The 21672-nt window shown below is 41.4% G+C and overlaps 2 protein-coding genes across 8 annotated transcripts in view; one reads left to right on the top strand and one right to left on the bottom strand.

Annotated features, from left to right (window-relative positions):
• foxn1 (forkhead box N1) overlaps window positions 1-11684 on the top strand; it is a 17013-nt gene extending 5329 nt beyond the window's left edge. For 4 of the 7 annotated variants that reach the window (XM_028419131.1, XM_028419129.1, XM_028419128.1 and 1 more), the window contains 11 exons: window positions 582-685; window positions 856-982; window positions 3508-3651; window positions 5569-5707; window positions 6133-6384; window positions 6532-6627; window positions 6717-6847; window positions 7024-7120; window positions 8495-8702; window positions 8874-9335; window positions 9792-11684. In XM_028419131.1, coding sequence (XP_028274932.1) covers window positions 658-685; window positions 856-982; window positions 3508-3651; window positions 5569-5707; window positions 6133-6384; window positions 6532-6627; window positions 6717-6847; window positions 7024-7120; window positions 8495-8702; window positions 8874-9335; window positions 9792-10087 — 1980 coding nt within the window. In that variant the 5' untranslated portion in view covers window positions 582-657 and the 3' untranslated portion in view covers window positions 10088-11684. Of the gene's footprint in view, window positions 1-452; window positions 686-715; window positions 983-3507; window positions 3652-5568; window positions 5708-6132; window positions 6385-6531; window positions 6628-6716; window positions 6848-7023; window positions 7121-8494; window positions 8703-8873; window positions 9336-9791 lie in introns of those variants that run through there. The other 3 variants (XM_028419126.1, XM_028419125.1, XM_028419127.1) reach the window with 3 other exon arrangements.
• Window positions 11331-21672, bottom strand: unc119a1 (unc-119 lipid binding chaperone a1). Its single transcript, XM_028419138.1, has 5 exons — window positions 21540-21672; window positions 12859-12972; window positions 12672-12765; window positions 11892-12064; window positions 11331-11808 (listed from the first exon to the last, which is right to left on the bottom strand). The coding sequence occupies exons 1-5, from the start codon at window positions 21661-21663 to the stop codon at window positions 11696-11698; spliced, it is 618 nt and encodes a 205-aa protein (XP_028274939.1). The 5' UTR covers window positions 21664-21672; the 3' UTR covers window positions 11331-11695.

The raw sequence follows: 21672 nt of genomic DNA, 5'->3' as shown, positions 1-21672 counted from the left end.
TTATGCACCTTTCAACTTTATATCCTGCTTCACATATGATCATGCTCACTGCAAACTCAGGGGCACCTTTTTTAATGTTGTGTCTGACGGTATTTGAGTTCATTCATAAAAATCCTCTTATGGATAATCCACCCCCAGCCGATCAGAAGTATTGTACCTGTACAGTTTAGAATGTTTACATCAAGGATTAACATTTAATTTTTTACGTATAAGATATGCAGATGGCTCCTGCTTGCTTTGGTCTATGCAGCTAGTGTGTATGTCAGCACATCCCTGAGTAAGACATTGCATTTGTAATAAACAGTGCTAATGTAATACATAAATACTAGCTCTTTCCATTCAGTACATAAGGTAATAAACATACCAGGTAAGGAGACTGATAAAGGGTGTTGGTTTTTAGTTGGTTAAAATGACACTACATACAACTCAGAATCTAATTATTCAAACTGATTATTTTTTCAAAGATATTCAGCCTTAATGAAAATACATTTAAACAATAGTAATTCTGCAGGTTCAAGGGATCGCTGTCATTTTTTAATGTTAAATTTAATGACTGGTTTAAATCTCATTCCCATCCATAGGATTAGGACCAAGCCCCCCCCCCTGTTGATTTACAGAGAGTTATGGGGACAGAAGGCAAATCCCTTCAAAGGGTCAATGTGGGAGAAATGCAAAATGATTGAAGGTAAGGAGAGTCTGTTATAGGAGGCTGATTGAAAACATTTCATTGAACTCCTTGGCAGGGGGCCGTATATCTGCTGTACATGAAGACCTGCAGCAAAATGGATTTTAAAATAGTGAAAATACAGGAGGTCAAAGGAGTAAGCAGTCATGAAATCCACAACATTTTTCTAGGGACCATGATTCCGGTAAAGGCAGAACAGCAGGATCTCTCAAATGAAAAACGGTCACACTTCCTTCTTAAACTGATTCTCACAATTATGGAAAACAAGTCGGATGCAGTGGACTTCTGTTACCACAGGTAAGATAACATGTCTCTATTTCTCTGTGCACGCTATAAGTCATATTGCTGATGTACATTTTTATCTTCTCAATGTTTGAGATAGGTTTCAAATTTCTTACCACGTGTGAGCACTAGCACTATGTAAGTGAATATGATAGATGGCTGTAGTGTCTCTGCATCTCTGACTCTTTTGCTCACAACATTATTTTAAATGCAGCATTCCAGGAACTGTCATTTACAGAGACAGCTGCACATTTTATTTCAGTTTATGAAATATCCCTGAGACAGGAAAAGTAATTACTGAATTTATACAACTACACTGAGCCAGAAAAAAAGGTATTCTGTGATAAAACTCGTCGCCTCGGGGCCCCTTAACTTTTTCTTTTTCAAAGGACACTCATAAATCACTGTTTATGGTGACTTTGAATGTGGAATTTGACTTCATTTCGGCTTTTCTTACACTACACATTTTTTGATTTACAAATACATACATTTCTTTGAGGTTATTTAATTAGGATTGTTAGAAAGGTGACTAAAAAACAGGGAACAGAAATGATTTGCAAGTACTGTGAAATCACAAGTTTCTGCTCAGGTGTCCATATCCACTATGTTCATAAAGACAATCACTAGCAGATAATAGTCAGTTTGCAGATCAGTGATGTGTGCGCAATCCAGACTGATCCTGATAATAATAGTGTAACTATATTTCTCACACTGAAATCATCTATGCTGCCTTGAACTGGTTCCTGGTTGGATATACACATACACACACATAAAGCAGATCAAAGAAGATAAGAAGATAAAAACACAGTTAATGTAACTGAGCAGTTTGAAATGCACCTGTGATGATGCTTTACTCTGAGTTAGTGAGCAGAGCTCTGACAGTCACAGAGGAGTTATACAGTCTGATGGCGGACGGCAGGAATGACTTCCTGTACCGTTCCTTAGAGCAGCGGGGCAGCAGGAGTCTGTTGCTGAAGCTGCTGCTCAGTCTGTCCACAGTGTTGTGGAGAGGGTGGGAGGGATTGTAACACTGCTGTGTACGCAAACTTTTATGGAAAAGTGAGCGGGGTGCATGTTTTCATGTTTTCATGTTCAGCACAGATCATTAAACAGAACACAGAGAAAAAAAATTAATGAGAGTGGTCACTACCTTTGTGGGTGTTTTGGCTGATCTGATTATAAAATGTGTAGTCAACGGCCTGTCTCACAGCAGCAACCTGTGCCTACCAAAAGCAGTTGAACCAGCATGCAAGAATTCCATTTAGATGACAAGATGCTGATTTGCATATAGCGCAGATTAAAGTATGTGCCGAAGAACCATTGAAAGACAATTCTTTGGTTGTTTTGACAAAAGGGACCTTGGAAATTATTCAATAGGTGTGGCATGGCCCAGGATTCTAAAAACACATTTAAATACTGACATTCCAGGGTAAACAGCAGCACTACTTTTAAATGATAAAATACTGTGTATTAGAGCTATGGAAAATATTGAGCATGGTAACAATTATTTTTCCAGAAGACAATGACACTTTCACTGAAGAGCTCCCTGGAATTTGTTCCCACATTACTCCTATCTTAAGAACTCCAACTTTTGGCAGAAAGACCCTCCGGCAGAGGCTTTGCTCTTCAGAGGCCTTCCACTGTAACACAAGAGTTTATTCAACTTGTAATTAATCCTCTGTCTCTCTGTTATTCTGCCTCACCCTCTTGCTGAGGACATCGTATAGCTACGAGCAAAGGCTGCTGCTGTAACTGGTTCATTGGGAGGATAGGATAAGAATCTACCTGTATTGACATACCTGTACTCTCTCTCTCTCTCTCTCTCTGTATTTCTCTTTGAGCGTCTCTCTAACTGCAGAAGTGTCAGTTAAACTTCTAAAGCTGACGCAAACATGAAGCATCTGAATATTTGCATAGAAGCTGTGTGGTGTTTCTGAGATTATTCAACTTCAGGTTGAGTTGGTGGGTATGTCACTGATTACATCAGAAACTGAAATTTCCAGCCTGACAGGTTTTTTTTTGCCAGAGTGGGCAGCTTCTTGTGTTTTTTGTGCATGTGTTACATTGCATATGTCCTGATGGGGTTTGAAGGCAAAAAGTGATCTGGCATGTTTTAACCTGTGAATAACTTTTCTTTGAATACTCAACAGTTAAGTGAAACTAAATCACACTTTGCTATGGGCAAGCTCAGAAAGCATGGTACAGTGCCCGCTCTCGGCCACTGGCTGTGATCGGTAGTGTATCTTGTGTCCCATTCAGACAAGTAACCATTCAGTCAGGCAAAGAAAGACTGATGGAAGGAGGAAGGTGTGTGCTGCCAGCTGCCAATGACTGCACCAGCAGATCTCTTGGAACCTGTTGCAGCAGGTTTTTCTTTCTGTATATCTTATTGCTGGGCTAGCCTGGACGGGTGCCACATCCACACACACACATACACAAATCGAGGATGATATTCTGAGCTGCCAAAATCTGAAACCAACCCATCAACTACTTCCACACACATCAAGACAACCAATCTAATCGAAGTACCTCACTGTCAGGGTGAAGGAGGCAAGAGATGAACTGATCTACAAGGGAGATGGACTGAAGGTGTCAACAGAGGCTGCCACACTGAGTGAAAACATCAGACTGGAACTACAAATCCACAAAGAAGAGAGGGGCCACATACTGAATTCAACACTTAGGTGAGTTTGTTTGTCATTTTATGTGAACTTTTTTCTCCACCTCTTGTTTACACTGAGCTACACTGCTGTAGGGGTTTACTGCTGGTTCACCTCTCTGAACACTGAGTGACAGCTTGCACATGTCCACGGACACAAACCGCACCTGTACTTGTCTTTCAATAACAAAACACATGTAGGGCAAATTTATGATATAAGCACTGAGAGATAAATTGCTAAGTTGATTGACTGATGTGTGTGTGTGTGTGTGTGTGTGTGTGTGTGTGTGTGTGTGTGTGTGCTCCAAACTGAGATTAACTTATTTAGTTTCAATTTGAATGTCAATAAACTACAGAAAACAATTATTTAGCAATAGGAGGATATATGAGAACACGGTAAAAATATTAGGCTGTTTTAGATAATTGGACATCACCAGCTTTGTGAAAGAGAACACTTTAACGTGATACCCCAGAAATGACCGAGAGTCAGGTTTTCATTGGATGGACATAATACGATAAAGGCGTATGTGTCAGCGGCTCTGTGACATAATCAAAGTATTCAAAAGATTTGCATGTAATACTACGTCAAATCATGTTTCAGAAGGAGTGAGTCAAAGGTGTGGTGAGAACCTCTCTTTACAAAACGAAGCATTTGGTTTGTTCCACGTCAACTAAAATAAAAATGTACATGAGTTGATACTATACTAAAATCTATTTTAGTAGTATAAGTAGTAGTAGTACTATAAATATTAGTAGTATGGTAGTTAAATAAATGTATATTTATTTTTTGTACAATAGTCCATTTACACTGATAACAATCAAGCATTCAATATGTTTATCATTAAACCTCTCATAAAAAAAAAAAAATCAATGGACTGATTACATGATGGTAGGCGTGACGGAAAAACAAGTGTTTACACCCCATTAACCATGTCAGTCAAAGAGTGCAGGCAGGAAACTCAATAATATAAATCATTCAGGAAATGTGCTCATGGTATTTATTAAAATGGCCTCATCTGGTTAAAATAAATTAATTTATTTTATTGAAGACAGTCACCTTTATTATGAAAAAGAACGAGTGTAACTCATAATATGGATTTTGGTTCATGTTGTGCACATTGGATAATAACAGGCACATGTGCAAATAGACACACAAACGATCACCACTACTGAACTTCCTGCTTCTCTTTCTGTAAATGCATCCGTTCTGGCTACTGGAAAGAGTGTCTGTCAAGCAGATGAGAGGGTTTGTTGCCACAGCAATGAAAAAGGCGATCTCTCAACTTTCACTGTGACACTTTAGCTTCTTTTAATCTGAAAAGAAAGAGAGAGCTACGATTGCTGCTTCTTCCTCACACACACACACACACACACATATCATGAGAGAGACTGATTCCACTTTGTCTGTCTCAGCGTTATTTGGCTTTACGTGACCTGTAACAGCCATGGTTTGTTGGAAATTTTAATGAGCTTCATTTACCTTTACTGGAACCAGGGCCACGTGTCTCTCACCTCAACTGGGATCAAATGACACTTCTTCAACCCCCCTTCCCCTATGTGCATCTACTGTTGCTACACTTAGGTGTATAAAGTGAGTTAAGTTCATTTTTAGGTGCAGAACCTCTCCGGTTTCTAGTGAAATAATGACTCAGATGTTATGATCACAAAGGATCTGTGAGCAGAACTGCCTTTTTACAACATGTCAGAGTTACTGACATGCAACAGCAACAACAGATTCTGTAGATTCCAAGATTGCTGTAAACATACACACACGATGAATATTTCAGGTTTGAAATCATGTTACTATCAATACCAGCAAGTTGTTCCCAGTGTCACACCGTCCACAGCTTCTACAATTTGAATTGAGGCCGATCCACAACAGCCACTAATAATGCAGCCCACCTTCTGATCTGTTATTTTTGTCTTTCTTTTGTCTTCACAGGAGCAGGTTTTGGTGCAGAATGTCCCACTCTATGACCTTTTCCCCCAGCAGGAGCAAGTCACGAACATCAACCCCTCAGGTCAGCCTTCACACCTGTGAGCCCCGTGGGACCTCCTGCCAGCAGATGGCAGAATCTCAGGTACTGAGCTGCCTCTGGCATTTCTGTTTCATTCTTAAAATAATCTCTCCTGTGTAATGCTGGAAACAGCAAATCCTGTGTTGAATGCAGCTTCTGCTCTGAATATCACGAGATTTAGAAAAAAGCAGTAATTTGAGGCAAATTTATTACAGATTAGCAGATTTTCTTAGTGGACGAGGTTTAAGAAAAGCATTCTGCATTCTCTGGACACAGGTGGGGGTTACACTTTAGTTGCTTATCTAAGGGTGAGACTGCAGGTGAGTCCGCAGCAGTGATAGCAGATTTTCAGTAATATATGCTTGTGTAGAGACAGAACCTGACATCACCTCCAATAGGTTTCTTGACAGGTAGTGCAAACTGTGTATGTCTAATGATGCTGTAAAGACTCAGACTAAAGGGGGAGTGGTGTGTGCTTCACCTAAAAGGAAAGCAACACCTTCAGTTTGAGGACTGCAGCTGTGAACAGGAGGTACAGCGCTGATGGGATCATTGATTCAGGGTCAACATGTGGACGAGGGCCCGTTGACTCTGACCATTTCCACCCATACCAACGACAGTTCAGCGATGGAGCAGTGGCAACTGCAGGTTGTCTGCAGGACATTTGCGGCCCTGATACTTGTTCACACGGCTGTAGCAGCGAGACACCATCATCCTGGGACGACTTCAGCAACATTCAGGTTTCCTGACTTTCTGCACTCTTATTTAAGCTCGTCTATTGTTTCATGTAAACTGTTTGAAATCCCAAACAAATCATGCTGGTAGCTTCTTACATTGCACTTTGATTCGCCTTTTGCAAACAATGTCCTTTCATTCTCTCATATTAGAGTCCATACCCAGAGCTTCCAGCTGCTCCTGTGGAGCCCGGCTACTCCCTGGCCCAAAATTATTCACCCTACAGCTCATCAAACCTTCTACCGCAGGTTGGTGCTGATTAAACCCAGAAGGAAATCAGCAGCACATGTCACAACTATAACCACAGCATGACACAACATGTATGTTTTATCTGCAGGCCTCATCCAGACTGTTTCCTAATAATAAGCAGGCCTGTAACTCAAAGTACTCTGTCCAAAGCCTCTGTGCTCCATCACACAAAGATGTCACCACGCAGTCCCGCTTCCCTAAGCCCATATACTCATACAGGTAACACTGCAGCACCATATTTTGAAATGTATTTTTATTCAAAATATGCTTCTTTTACAAAGAGAATAAGAAAGATTAGTTCTAAACATAGTGCTGGTGTGAGTCAATTTCAACTGTTAAAGTTTGTATAAATATGAACAAAGTCCTCATGTAAAATGTCCATTTCATCACTCTAGCATCTTGATTTTCATGGCTCTGAAGAACAGTAAAACAGGAAGTCTGCCAGTCAGTGAGATCTACAGCTTCATGACTGAACACTTTCCATACTTCAAGGTATGGCAATACACACCATCACTTTCAGCAGACCGATGACTGCCAAACACTTTAAATCAAAGATGCATTAGTTAACCTGGCGTGTCACACAAAACCCTTTGAGAAGTCTTCTTGCTGGGTGATAAGCTGCATTGTTTACATACTGCAGGCCAATAAGATTGCTGGTAGTTCCTCACCAGACGGTAAAGAAATCCTTGCCAGCCGGGTTGTGTGTAATTGTCTTCTCCACCAATACCTTGATTACCATGGTAACAATTCCCTCTATCAAATGATTTACATGCACTTATTAACATGACACCAGGTTACTCAAGTTCAAATTTCATATTTAAATCTGTGCCGTTTTCTTGGCACTGGACAGTTTTTACTTTCATCACCTTTATGTGCTGCTTCCTAAGCCTGAGAACATCTTCACTGAGTGACTCTTGGCTGAACAAAGATTCTGTGTATGGGATTGTAATGACAGGTGTGTTTGGTTGTAACAAACCACTAATGTGTCATAGCCGACATTAATTATGCTGCTAAAATTCCTCTGATGGTTATTGGCACACTTTCAGCTAGGCAGGTATGTAGAACCCTCTTATTGGCACCGGCTATAAGCAGGGACCACATTCACAAAACTAAATCTGATCCCTGAAACCAAAGAGAAATAATTAATTTATCTAATAAGACAATTTGCAGGTGTAATCTTGTTATAAATGCATGCCCCTGTGCATTAATATCGATTAAATGAGGCAGCTGCAGGGTTGGACCTCGGTTTGAACCTCGGTCTTCACAAAAACTGTAGATTTTTCAAAGGGATCCAGCTATCTTAAGATCGGATGAGTTCAGACTTAATTCTGGAAAGAGCTCAAAGACGTGCTGGCATTCATATTTAAGACGGCACCTTATAGACGGCTGCTTTTCAAACAGCTGCCTGTAACATTAAACACAGGCTGCAGGGCCAGAAAAAACATGAGGTTATAAAAGTGATACTCCGAGCAACATCAGATGCATTTTTAGATGTATATATATATATATATACATAAATACTTTCTGAATACTGTCAAGTATGTTACAGTTCAGTTCATTGGGACACTTGTCATAGCATGCAGGTATTGTTCAGTGCCAGAGCGCAGGGTGAAATTAATATATGTTCCCTTCAGGGAGCCCTAGGTTTCCTACTTTTGTTGGATGGCTTGGGTATCATAATATTTAAAATATAATGTAATGAACGCCAGATTTACAACGTTAAAAAAGTGTTAATAAAAGGCTGTTTTATCTGCTAAATACTAAAGTATTAGCATGTTATCATGCTAGACCAAGATGGCAGACATCTGCTGAATATCATCATCGTTTTTTAACTACATACAACAGTAACTTCTTCTGTGTTTTCAGACAGCTCCCGATGGATGGAAGAACTCTGTGCGGCACAACCTGTCCCTGAACAAGTGCTTTGAGAAGGTGGAAAATAAAAATGGCAGCACTTCTCGGAAAGGCTGTCTGTGGACTCTCAACCCAGCCAAGGTGGACAAGATGCAGGAAGAGTTACACAAGTGGCGTCGCAAAGACCCAGTGACTGTGCGCAGGAGCATGGCAAGGCCAGGTAAGCCCTCCAAAAACCGTCTGTACCAAGACCGCAACAAAATACAGTGAAAAGTGATGTTTTTCAGGAAGCTGGTTTTACCAATAACCTGCTGTTTTTTTCTGATTTTACCTTCACCTGTTCTAAATTGATTTAGTAACTGAGACTTTAATTCAAACTGTTTTTCTACAGAAGACCTTGATCGTTTACTGGGAGAAAGACCAAACAAACTCAGGTCTTTGCCACCTTACACCAGCCCTGCTTTGTTACCCAGAATGCCTCCTATCTATGGCGCAACCTCCTCGTCTTGTGCACTAGCTCAGCTTCGACCAGGATGCTCACCCTTCCGGCATCCGCAGCATTACCACATTCACCCTGAGCCACCCTGCTACCTTCCCCCAGCCACTGCCCAGCCCAGCAACCCATTTGCCCTGTACTCCCCCTGTGGACAGCAGCTTGCAGCTGACACCTCATCAGCAGGAAGTGGAAGTCTGAACTCACCCATAGGTGGAAAGATACCCCCTGCCTATAGTGCTGCCCTGCAGGCTGAGTACAGTGTTGGTCACAGAAGCATGCAGGACTCACTGTTGGAGGGAGACACCAGTTATGACGTTGATACACTCAACCCCAGTCTGATTGACCTGCAGCTGCAAGGTGAGGACGGCAAACACATGTTCCACTAACACATTTAGATGCTGACATATTGATACAATATTCACAAATTTACAGAATGACTCATAGAGAGTGTGTCCACAAGAGAGCACTGCAGAGTCCGTTCTGTCCTGTAAGCCTTACATTTGGCTGTTGGCTGTTATTGTACTGCTTTTGTGTGCTACCAGGCTTTTTATTAGACATTTTCACTTGTAATAATGGGCAAAGAGGTGCTACGAATATAACAATATGATCACTAATGACTCAAGACAGTGCGCCATTGAACCAGAACTCTATGAACACCCTGAATGAGATGCCAGATCAGTTCTTCTTTTCTTTATTAGCACCTCTCCTTCAGCTTTTGGCAGCTGCACATGCTGTAGGTGTCCTGCAACAAGTAGCAATCACTCCCCTTTTATTGTGAAACGTTTCACCCAGTGTTTTCTTTTCTTCTTGCAGGTAACTTGTGGGAGGAGTTAAGAGATGATAGTTTTGTGTCCACAGAGCCTCATGTTACCACGACAACCTCGTCCAGTACCTCTGCTGTGCAGGATGACCACACACAGACCAGCTGCCTGCAGGACTCGCCTCCTGGCAGTCAAACACCACCCGGCACTTGCCGTAAGTATGAGGATGTGGGACAAAATGTAGAGCAATATGGCTGTTTGAATGGACTCCCCCCTGTGGTTTATTCGGGAGTGGAGAGTTTGGCTGGATACCTGACCTCTTGTACCACATCCATCTCCTTACTGTAGGCTACTGCCACCCTTTCCAACAGTGTGTGTATCATATGCATGTGAGAGAAGAACACTGTTGCTATCAGCTTTGTGTCACAGTATTTGCTTGGTGGTTAATGAGCGCTGGTCATACCAATTTTTATCTAAATGTTCAGAATTTTCTCTCATTTCCAAGAGCCTGAGACCAGATAAAATTGCCCCCTTATGGTTAAATGTATTTGTTGATATATTTATTTGCCTTTTATGAATTTTTGTCACATTTGCAAATTTCATATTTTTGTTTTCTTAATGTGTTTTTAAGTCTTACATAGAAAAACAAACTGTATAACGGTACTATAAACGTGAAATGTCTGTGTGTTAATAACTCGCTTTTTTGATGCAGTCTACGGACCTCGCCTGTTTCAGTGGTTCTTTTAGTTTGTAAATAAAAAAAAAAATGGGCCAGCTATACCTGAAGTTAAAAAAAGGAAAAAGGAAAATCATCTAATCATGAAAGCTTGTCTGAGGAGTTATGATAGGCGTTGATGTGGCAATGGTGTGGTAAACCTGTAGTTGCAGAAGATGGCAGCAGAGCGGTGATCATTTTAATTATTTAGTAAGTTTTATTTTCTACATTATTTCAAGCTATGTGTTAATAACATAGTAATAAACAAATTTTTCAGAATGTATTTTTTTCAGTTAAGCTGAAAGCTAATATGAGAATATTAGCAATCTACTGTCAACGTATATAGTAACAGGAAGCCTTTGGTGGCAAGAAAACAAAGAAAAGACTTTCGCAAAAATCCCAGCGTTTATTGCAGTGATGGAATTTCAGCTGTCAAAACTTTAAATACTTTTTCCATTTTATATTTAAAACATTTATCATAATTAAAGTATACACAGTGCTCAGTACTACAGAGAACGTACTGGTTATCAAAATTGGTTATCTGACATTTGGCTAATGTATGATTTCTGACACTTCAAAATGGCTATTTGTTTAAAAAATACTCCTGACATGTAGTAGTACTAAGAACATGAAAACATAAAATAAATGACACACTCACATAGACAAAGTACACATCGCCATCGTTCAACTGGGTGATGACAGACCACATTAGGAGGAGGAAGAGGAGGAGGACTGATTTATTCTGATGTATGCGACTACAAATTTAAGAAACCTTGGGAGTAAAACTGTGGTGAGAATCCTCAACTATGCTGTAAATATACATTTGAATGGATTAGGTTCCTTTTTATGTAACATCTCTTTTTGTCTCGGGGTGTATTTTGTCCTCATCAACACACATACAATTAAAAAAATCTTGTCCTGATTATCAAGTAGATCCCACATATACAGACTGATTCAACAGTATGTACAGACACTGCATGTGCTCGCTGCCCACACACTCACTCACACACACACATACACTCTAATGATGGAACTGGCAGAATTCAATGTTCCTGCAAAAACAAAAAAAAGAAAAAAAAAGCTGGGGTGGTGGCAATGAGGGGGAATCTGATTGGTCAAGCAGCTCAGAGTATATGAATAGAAATGCTAACAGAAGTGAGTGTCCATCAGTTTATCTGTTTCTGGTCCTGAAGTGGTTGCTGGGTCATGGAAAAGGTCTAAAAGAGGAAAGAGTGGTGACCCTATGGCCCCCCGCTGTAAGAGTAATCTGCCTTGTTGTGCATAACCAGCTTGTTGTCCACAAAGTAGAAGCTGTCAGACTGTGTCTCGTACGGGTGCAGGATCATCTCTCGCACTGACAGAGAAGAAGCAGACATTTAACATCATATTTACATGGCTGTGTGTGTGTATGTGTGTGTGTGAGAGAGAGACACTTACTAATTTCCTCTGACAGTGCGGGGAACTCATAAATGTGCTCGCATGTGTTCTTGCTGCTGGGCATGCAGAAGCCAAACTCAAAATCAAAACTCTTCAGCAGCTGATCGCGAAAGTAGTGTCTCTCAATCATGCGGAAGTTGTTGATAGGGCTGTCTCCCACTGTGAACTCCACTCTGCGGAGACACAAGAAGCAAATGAATCCACCAACACATAGAGAAAAGTCAGGGGTCAGACTGAAAGATAAACTGCAATTTATTTCCTCTCTTAGAGGGCAGTCTCTCAGAAAACACGGCTTTTGTATTGCATTGTTCTATATGTTTGTATTCAAACATTGCATAAATGTTACAATAATTAACAGAATTATCTTTTAAATGGGCACCACATACAGTCAGCACCTATCTTTGATGCACCCTGCACAGCAGAAATTATGCATTACATTTGCCGTTTCCACTAAACCCAGATTATGTTGATGAGTCAGCTGCTGGTTTGGATTGAAAACTGCCGTCAGTCCCAGAGCAGCAGTCTGACAACGATGACGATGATGATGATGATGATGATGAACACAATTTACTAGCATTGACAGCTATTTGGTAGCTGACTCAGCAGGTGGGCTGAGTGGTTCTGTATGCTGACACTAATCAGGGTCGGCCTGTTGTCCCACACTGAAGCCCACGCACCTCCTACATCCGGCATCCTGTCAGAGGAGCAGACCTGACCAGACACTGTTACATCAATCGCTCTTCACTTTCACACACACACACACACTGCGTGCTGACTTACGTGGCTCCAACCTGCCGCAACTGCAGGAAGGCTGGGGTGAACTGATATCGGACAAAACGGCCAGCGTTGGGGTCACAGTGCGTTCTGCCGTCAGCTAAAGAAGAGAAAAATAATCACTTCCACTTCATTCAGACTGTGTGGGTCTGCCATGTATTGTGTAATCGGCTTTCTGAGGCCTGCGGCTGACCTGGTGTTGGAGGTTTAGTGATCTCAAACAGCACCGTCCCTGTTTCCATGTCACGGATCTTAAACCTGGTGAAGTCAATCATGTGAACATTTTCTTCTGGAGAGCAGAGGTAATCTGAAAAAAGAGACAGAAGGTGTAGAGTGAATAAAGCAAACAGACTAATAATGATTATTTGCTGTAATATCTGTTGTTACAAGCATGTCTGATCTCATCTCATTTGCATTCATTAAAGCGTGATCTGAGCCCAAAACATTCTTCTGATGTTTTTTTTGGATGCTCATCAACCTCACAGCAGTGCCAGTGTGGTTTTTTTCCCCCTTAACTTTCGTTGTGCCCCTGACACCACTAACTCTAATACATAAAATAATAATACAATAACTCTGTGGGTATGTCAGCCACACTAATGAAACCACTCCAGGTCACACACTGTGGACTGTCTGGCCCACTCAAGAGAATAAAGGCAGGGACAGAACACACAACTTTGATTTTCTATGAAGGAACATCAGAGTTGTGTGCAGCTAATTCACAGATGCCCAGTGTGTTGTTTCTAATCTCTAATCTCATTTTATGGATGTTTACAATTAAAAAAAACTCGCTCATATTGTAAATATGATCACAACACACACACTGTCCTGCTGACATCACACCACTGACAAAATGCTCACTTACGTATCGCTAACAAGTTTTTAATCAAGATTTGATTGTATATGTGTGTGTGTGTGTGTGTGGAAGCATGTGAGACACTCCCTTCCCAGTGGGGCAGGATTAGACCTAAGAGGCTTACTTTACCATCACATGGACCCAAGGTTTGGAAAGTGCATGCGCACACACACACACACAGACACAGATCCTTTACTATTGGTGTGCGTTAAGAAGCAGATGGGCCACACAGGCTTTAGCCACCTGCTCTAAGATATTTATAGAGCTTTTCATACACAATACCTCTGACACCTCGTCCAAAAATGTTCCTCTAATGACTAAACATGACAGCGGTGGACAGCACGCAGTATTCTGGGCACTGCCATAAAACCTATTAGCAGAGAGGTTAAATGAGGAGTGACAGCAATGCGTTAGTCTGTAGAAACTTATTATTCAATTTAGTTATTAACACTAAACAGTTTCTTACTTCTTCTTAGGAATTAAAAAAAGACGTGATCCAACATCAATGTCGTCTTTCATGTGAACAGGGAGTTTGTTCTGTCAGACTCTTGATGGATGTTGCGTTACATTCCTCTCACTAGTGTTCACAGTAAAAACAGGCCACATCTGTTTCAGGATGATCTGTGCGCCTCTAATGATTGATGTTTACTAGCCGTGGAAGTGTTTCCAAGACAAACATCAAAAGACTGATCAAGAGATTTCCATGTAAAGCTGCTCTGGCTTAAAAATGCAGAGTCTCTTCATATAACTGGTAAGCGGGTTAGAAAGCTGCTGTTTGAGGTAGCGCCCTCTAGTGACAGCCTCATGTGAGGGTCTGAGAACAATCCTGTGACCCCGCCCCACGGTTTTGCTCTGACAGCGAGGTAAAAACATTTTTTTTTTACACAGGATTATTAGAGAGCCTGTGGAACTTACTGTGGTCAGTCAGTTTGAGAGGAGCCCAGTAAAAATCTGTCAAAAACTGTTATATAAACCTACTTTTGTCAATTCACAGAGATGAGCCCTGCATGTTTAGGCTAAAAATATAAACAGCGTGATTTATTTTCACCAGTGCTATTTACTGCTCCCGCTTAATATGGCAGGAGATGAAGTGCACATTAGGGTCTCGGGCCAAGCAAGTGATGTAGGGATGCAGAGGAAAGTGTTTACACTTAAAATAGCTGATGAGCTGAATGGCAACATCTGATTTTCAGACTGCAGGATGTATTAGGAGTGTTGTATTAAAGCCAGTCTGCGTGCAGTCCTGCTTGCACTTCTCATCAAGCTGAAAACATAAATAGAAGCTCTCATTGCTATACATGAAACTAAAGAACTGATGTGTTTATATGTTTTTATTGTTTTAAGTAAGTGCCACCATGTTTCTACAGTAGCCCAAAATGGCCAAAAACAAACGCTGGATCTAAAGAAGGCCTGTCACTCTTTTACACACTTGAGCCTGGTGTGAGGTGGTGCAAAGATTTACAGGAAACAACCCTTTAATCAGCCCTCTCGCCTTAAATCAATATGGCTACATGTCAAACCTATACTGAAAAATGACACAGGAGCATTTCATCTGAAAGCACAGCCAATCCAGTAACTTTTCCAGTAACAAAAACACACACAGTTAAGCTCAGACTGCACAAAATATACTTTGATTTCACAGCCCGTGCACACAAAGAAGCTTGACTGATGGCGGCTGACTGTGCAGACGTTCATAGATTTGTAGCAGTAATAAAAAATCTGACAACAAAACACACAAACTGAAGAAAGTCGTTTTCAGCTGGTGAAAGATAAAGACTTATTAGGAACAGAGAAACACAAAGAAGAGTCATTCATGAAATAGCCTGTTTTGCTTTGTGGCTATGTGTAGGATGATAAAATCAATACCCCTCTTGTATTCAGTTAATATGTAGCTGGAGCTACTAGTGAGATGGATGTAGTTGTTTTTACCTTTTGCAGAAAGAGTTAACATGGCTATCATTGTTATTGCAATAAAACTGAATGCAGTGCTAAAATTATAACATGCATGTCAAACCTTAGTTCCTTCTTTATGACTTTCACCTGCACGCACACACACACACACACACAGAGTGCTCCACTTCACTTCCTTCAACACTGTCACCTAGCAACGCTCCTTCTGATACGGCGCCAGCTCGATTACCCCATCTTTTTCCTTCCCCTCATCTACCTGCCTGCAACACAACAACACGGTGCAGCAGCGAATCAAAGGAGAGCAGGGCATCAGTGGTATGCAAATCAAACGTTCCCTGTCTGAGATCTGATAAAGGTGTACCTGTAGATGATGCACCTTCTGCCTGATTTTACACCTCTGAACAGGATGGGAAGTGACCTCATGACATGATGCATCAGAAAAAACCCTTTTATGTCACAACGTCATTAACTTTCAGTTCAGGCGGTCTGCCATGGCACACAATCCTGCATTTACATGTCAAAATGACTTTACTTAAATGTCTTTTTTATCCCTTAAGGTAATGTTACAGTGTAGAATCTGCCAGTCAATGTCATGTTTTGTAAAATGTAATTGCAGCCACTTGACTCCACGGATTGTGAAGTCAGTACAGTCCTCCTCTGTAACGAAGGTAAAATTAGCTACAAGTCTTGAGTCATGCTGTGTGCCTGTGTTCTGATATACAGAGCCTGTCTGACACCAGAGTGGCATTGATAAAGAGAGAGCGAGCTGCCACATATAGCTCTTTAATCCCCAAGATTAGCCTGGAGTAACAGACTTTCAGCCACAGGGATTGACTTCACATGCCTTATTCGTTCCATCTGACTCTGCGCTCTCTGATCGATGCTGAGGCCTTGTGTTGAATACTATAATACCAACATTGTTTATTCATTTCCATTTTAAAATAATCTATTGCTGCGGGCGCCCCCTGTCATCAACATTACACGCTGACGTTCCCATCCTGATCCGCAGAGTGCACCTGTGTGTGGCAGGCTGTTTCATGTCTCTCAGTTAACAGTACCTGTAGGCAAACTGGCAAATGGTGAGGTTCATGGAGAGGTTGCATTCTGAGCAGCTGAATGCAGATGAGATTCTTTCTCCTCTTATCTTTCTCTGGCCGCCACCACAGAGGGGAAGATACTTCTGTGTGTGATGGGTTCTGTGATCATAGTTGTTTTGTTTTTTTTTTAAAAAAAGGTTTTTAAGGTATTTTATATAACACCGAGCTTGACAATTAATTGTAAAAGATGCAAAATGACATGCATATCTTTAGGAAAAGATAACATGACATAACAGAATCCTACAAACAGAGTCGGGTTCTGTTTGTAGTCCAAATAATATTGATCGATATGAAAAGAAAAAGAGGGATAACACCCCAATGACAAGCAATACGTCAATCTGTGTGTATACTCTCTGGTTGTATCATCATCATCATGTATCTCAAGTTGCCAGTCTCCATGCTAACGGTGACTGCTGCATGCAAAAGGCAGTACTGAGCCCCTGCCATCAGACAACAGCCAAAAGCTGAGTATCAAACACCAGCAACAAATGAAAGCAGCAAGAAGAGTGTGTTCTTCAGGTCGCCTGCATCCTTTCCCTTGATCACAAAGTCTGATCTACACACACACACAGACACACACCTGAAGGATCCTGAAGGAACACTAATGATTTGTCTGTCTCACCTCTCTGCAGTCCTCACTATAGACATAATGTAAACAGAGGTCAAAGGTCAAAAGTCAATAGAACCTAATTTCGGCCCTTAGTGAATGAAAAGGTATCCCAGAAAAATCCATCCCCTCATCAGAATCACAGTGGTTGTTTGTTATTGATACTCTCAATAACACAAGATCACAACCCACAGACAGGATGTTTCAAGAACCCTTTTGCCTCTTAATCAGTGCGTTGTGAAATATTTGTCACTTTTCTCCCATGAACCGTCTAGAGGAGGTCAGACGTGTCATATTTGCAGATTGCATATTGGAATTTACTCCTTCAATGATCCTACATGATCAGTTAAAATTCAAACTATACATATTCAAAATTGATCACAGCTTCAGTCAGATAATGACCTTTCCGAAGGTCAAAACCAGCAGAAGGTTTATGGATCAATAACCCTATCACACTCTGATACAGGTCTCACCCCAAACACAACAACACCAGGCTGGCTCAGTCCAAAAAGACTCAGAGCGACTTCATGGGACTGTTTTGATGGCAAGCCGTCTCTGTCCATGTCACATCACTCTGAAAGAATAACCTTGCGACAGCTGTGCATAGGAGATTAAGAACCGGCTGCGCCAATCAATTTTAATTAAAGCTGTATCCATTGTGTTGGCAGACATCACAGAGTGGAAATCCCGCCCGATGTAGATAAAGCGCTGCTCTGTGTCCCAGACTTATTAAAGCCAAATAATTGATCGCCCATTAGTGTAAAAGGAACATGACCGGTTTGAGTAAATCATCCAGATGAGGCAAAATTACACGCCAGTGATCCTCTGAGTCAAAAATACCCACAGTCCAACAATGCATCTAGTGTGGTCTACTGTGCTTTTCCCATCCTATCCAATAATAATGCAAAATCATTTTTCACACTATGAAGGTGTCTGTTTTCTTTTCGTCTTGAAATAATAGGAAGCTTTTGAAAGTAGCTGCTTTGTATTCTTGTATATCTTTAAGGATCAGTATTAAATTATAAAATACTCTCAGCCTGCTGCTTGAATGCATACTTACTTTAACAAAACTTTAACCGTTAATGTTGCAGGATGTTTGACAGTGATGGACGTTATGTGCCCTTGGCATTTTAACAAACTTCTTTTCTGATTGTTGTCACAGAACCCCACATTAGTCCAACGTATGGACCTAGTCGAGTGGATACTCTGACAGGAAAGAAATGGCTCCATATTAAATTTAAGTTTCACTTCACAGAAGCATGTTGTCTAGTATTTTCTGCAGCAGGAACAGCAAGGAGGTTTAGTATCTGTTTGGCTCTGCAGTCAGTGGACAAGCTGTGTGGGAAGGTGCTATGCTCTACAACAAGATGAAAAATGACTCTTGGCAGGTCAAAAGGTCAGTTCGCTTTGTGAATTGTTTGTGAAAATCAGTGTGTGTAGTCAGGAGTTAAAAGCAGCTGCAGTGTGTGTGTGAGGTGTGCCCTTTGAGCAGCTTTACATATAGTGTAGTTCTGTATTTGATGTTCTGATGTCATTCACGCTGATATTTACTTCCAGACAACCATGAGTACCTGAATAAAGGGGAGGAGCCACCAAGTGATTTATTTAAATCAGCTTCACATGCTTTGTGTCTTGAATGGGGAGGGTTGGTGTATTAGCCTCCTGTTAGCCATACATACTGGTAGTGTTTGTAGTGACCACTGTGTAAATGAGCAGAGCATGGAGCGGATGGCTTTGGAAACACACTGCTGACCTGCCATACCACGTCCAACTTGGTGAAATTAGCTGTTAGCATTTAGCAGTCAGGATGATCAGATGCCCTGATTGGACAGTCTGTACACCCTGTATTGTAAGAGGGAGAGTCAAACAGAGTGTTCCTCGAGAACCCTCCCCTCCATGCTATGCCTGCTTTTGCAGTGGTTACTACAAATGTTAGCATTACGGCTAACATGAAGGTTATCTTTTAATGATCTAACCACATTGGTGCCTTAAATACTTACAGTAACAATGTATAACAAATAAGTGTAATAAGAAAACAACTACAACGTTTTGTACATGGAATGACTATTGATTACCATTTCCATAGAACTATTTAGAGACATCAACAGCAGCAGTGTGTTAAGGCAGCTCTGAGCTCTTTATAATTTGGGTTTTTAAAGCTTTTTTCCCTATAAGAGGCACACTTCTAGCTTTTCATCAAGAGGAAAATGTTCCCTCTCTTGCTGCTTCACACCAGAGCTCCCACATAGAAACACAATTAGACATGGAGGATGATAGCCAAGTACGTGTAACAGAGAATTAAATAACAATTTCAACAAAATCAAATGAATCCACAAATGCAAACAAATGATACAATCACGTGAGAAGCTGAAGAATCGATGTGTTTGCTTTTAACCAAGAAAAATTCAGTTTCATGCTCCTGCTGTGAAATTGTGTTTCCTGTTATGATGCTGCAGAATGACAGTAATAAACACAGGCTTTATTTGGCAGCAGCAGTGTGTCTGTTTATGTTTGTCTGCATGCATATCATAAAACATCCATCATGCAAACAGCAAACCGATGATGTGCCATTTTTCATGTCAGAGAGACGCTTCTTGCCGGCCTGGATTATATTTCTCTTCTCGGCTCTGCCTGTGTGACAATGGGGCTCTGTGACTCGCTTATCAGCACTGAACCACCGTGACAGACTGGTGCTGCCCCAAAACGGTTGGCATTTGCTCCCCCCCCCCCCAAAAAAAAAAAAGAAACAGTCATTTACATTGCAGGATGAGGCTGTTTCCACACCGCAGCAGACAAAAGCTGGGACTGTGCGACAGGACGCTTGTCTTTGACATATTTTTTATGGCCTGTTGTTAAATCAGGTTTCAGAAATGATCTTAGACATACACACGCTCCTTGTTCCTTAACAGGAAATACAAAATTCTCATTCTTGGTCTGCAGTGTCATAAATTACCTGGGGTGTTTCACTTCATTGCAGAATAGTGTGTTACAGTCATCCTGACATAATCCAGATTGCATGTCAGTGGAGAGCGGAGATTACCACACCATCATGAGTGATTTAGGAATTATCGCACTGATACAGCACTGCTATTGCTTCTGTGCTGAGAGGTTATCAAAGGAAAACAGATGTGATTGTCTGTGGAGGGATGAGGGCAGTGTGACAGAGAGCCTGCTATGAAATGACTCCAGTCTTCAACACCGCTTTCAACCTTCACGATGAAGACGTGGACTGCTTGTTGGTTTTCCAATATTTGGTTTAAGGTTTAGTGCACTACACATACAAATTTCACCATCCTATATCTTAGTGAGAAACCGAGGGCCTGAGAACTTGGAAATCAACAGTCCTTTGTAGTGTATTATATGTATATTTCTAAATTCAAGAACGATCCTCACAGTCCTGACAGAGAATGCTAATCTTTCCTTGGCTGCTGCTATCTGAACTGGCTCAACAGGGAGTTTGAGACACCTCTACCAACAGTACAGTGGTAGAGGTGGAATCAGCACTTTTCTGTAGATGGTCTGTGGAACATATGAGATAACCTGTAGATGTTATCTCACAGTGTTCTGGTGCATTACTGCCACCTACTATCATAATGCAACAAATGGATGCACCTCGTATATATAAACATGATCATCATCTGTGTATATATTAGATATCACAGTTATCATCATTACAAGCATATCAGCATGTTCTCTGCTTTCTCTGCTGTGAAGCACCTGGACACAGTACTCATAAAACTGAAGTGAATCTTTGTCTGAACCTACTTTTATCTTGATAAATGAACCCAGGTGTGACATGTTTGTGTGCTAATAATTAGATATTAAACCAAACTCAGTGTTAGACTGTGTGTGTGTGTGTGTGTGTCCATGGCCATCCTGATTCCATTACATAACATGGACATTTCCAACATTTCCAGCTGACAGTATCCTGCTCCTGTAGCCGGTTTGTTCTAAGACTATGGTGTCTGTGGCAGGTGATAATCAGTGGATCACATCTCCGGCCACCTGTTACCTCAGAGCCACAGGTGTCTGGAGGTGAGGGAGCAGTAGGAGCCAGGCTTTGAGAGGGACACCACCAGGAAGTACACATTTATTCTCACACACTCGTCCTCTCTGTCTTTCAGTGCACTCAGCGAGGTACAACATTCAAACCTACACGACACACACAACCGTTTATAAGGTTGGCTCCGCGGGTATTGGGTATTAAGCCTGTAAGTGCCAAGAGACCGCTGGTTTAAAGAGTCTTATTTAAAGCTGCACACGGGGACTGTCGCTGTCCATGGTACCAGTCGTGTGGACAGCCAATAAACACAAAAAGACGCTGTGAGCATGGAAGCACCGGCCACAGGCTCTGCTCACTGACAGCTTTAAACTGGTCCTACAGCCAATTACAGCAGGTTACTTACTCTTGGTGATCTTCTGTAGCCCCAGCACATCCTCCGGCGATATTACGGCGTTTTTGCGCAGTTCTTCTTCGGTTGTAACCGGGATGCCCATGCCTGCTGAGTTGCAGCCTTGCTGCACTTTCATGTCCAACAG

Source organism: Parambassis ranga, chromosome 13 (genome assembly GCF_900634625.1).
Source record: "Parambassis ranga chromosome 13, fParRan2.1, whole genome shotgun sequence".
NCBI lineage: Eukaryota > Metazoa > Chordata > Actinopteri > Ambassidae > Parambassis > Parambassis ranga.
Note: the sequence above shows the minus strand (reverse complement) of the source record. Positions and strands in the feature narration are given on the sequence as shown.

Coding starts and splice junctions, on each gene's coding strand:
- unc119a1 (XM_028419138.1), bottom strand. CDS start 21,663: ATGAAAGTGCAGCAAGGCTGCAACTCAGCAGGCATGGGCATCCCGGTT. Junction 12,766..12,858: donor CACTAAACCTCCAACACCAG/GTCAGCCGCAGG, acceptor TCTCTTCTTTAG/CTGACGGCAGAACGCACTGT. Junction 12,065..12,671: donor TTGCGGCAGGTTGGAGCCAC/GTAAGTCAGCAC, acceptor GTGTCTCCGCAG/AGTGGAGTTCACAGTGGGAG.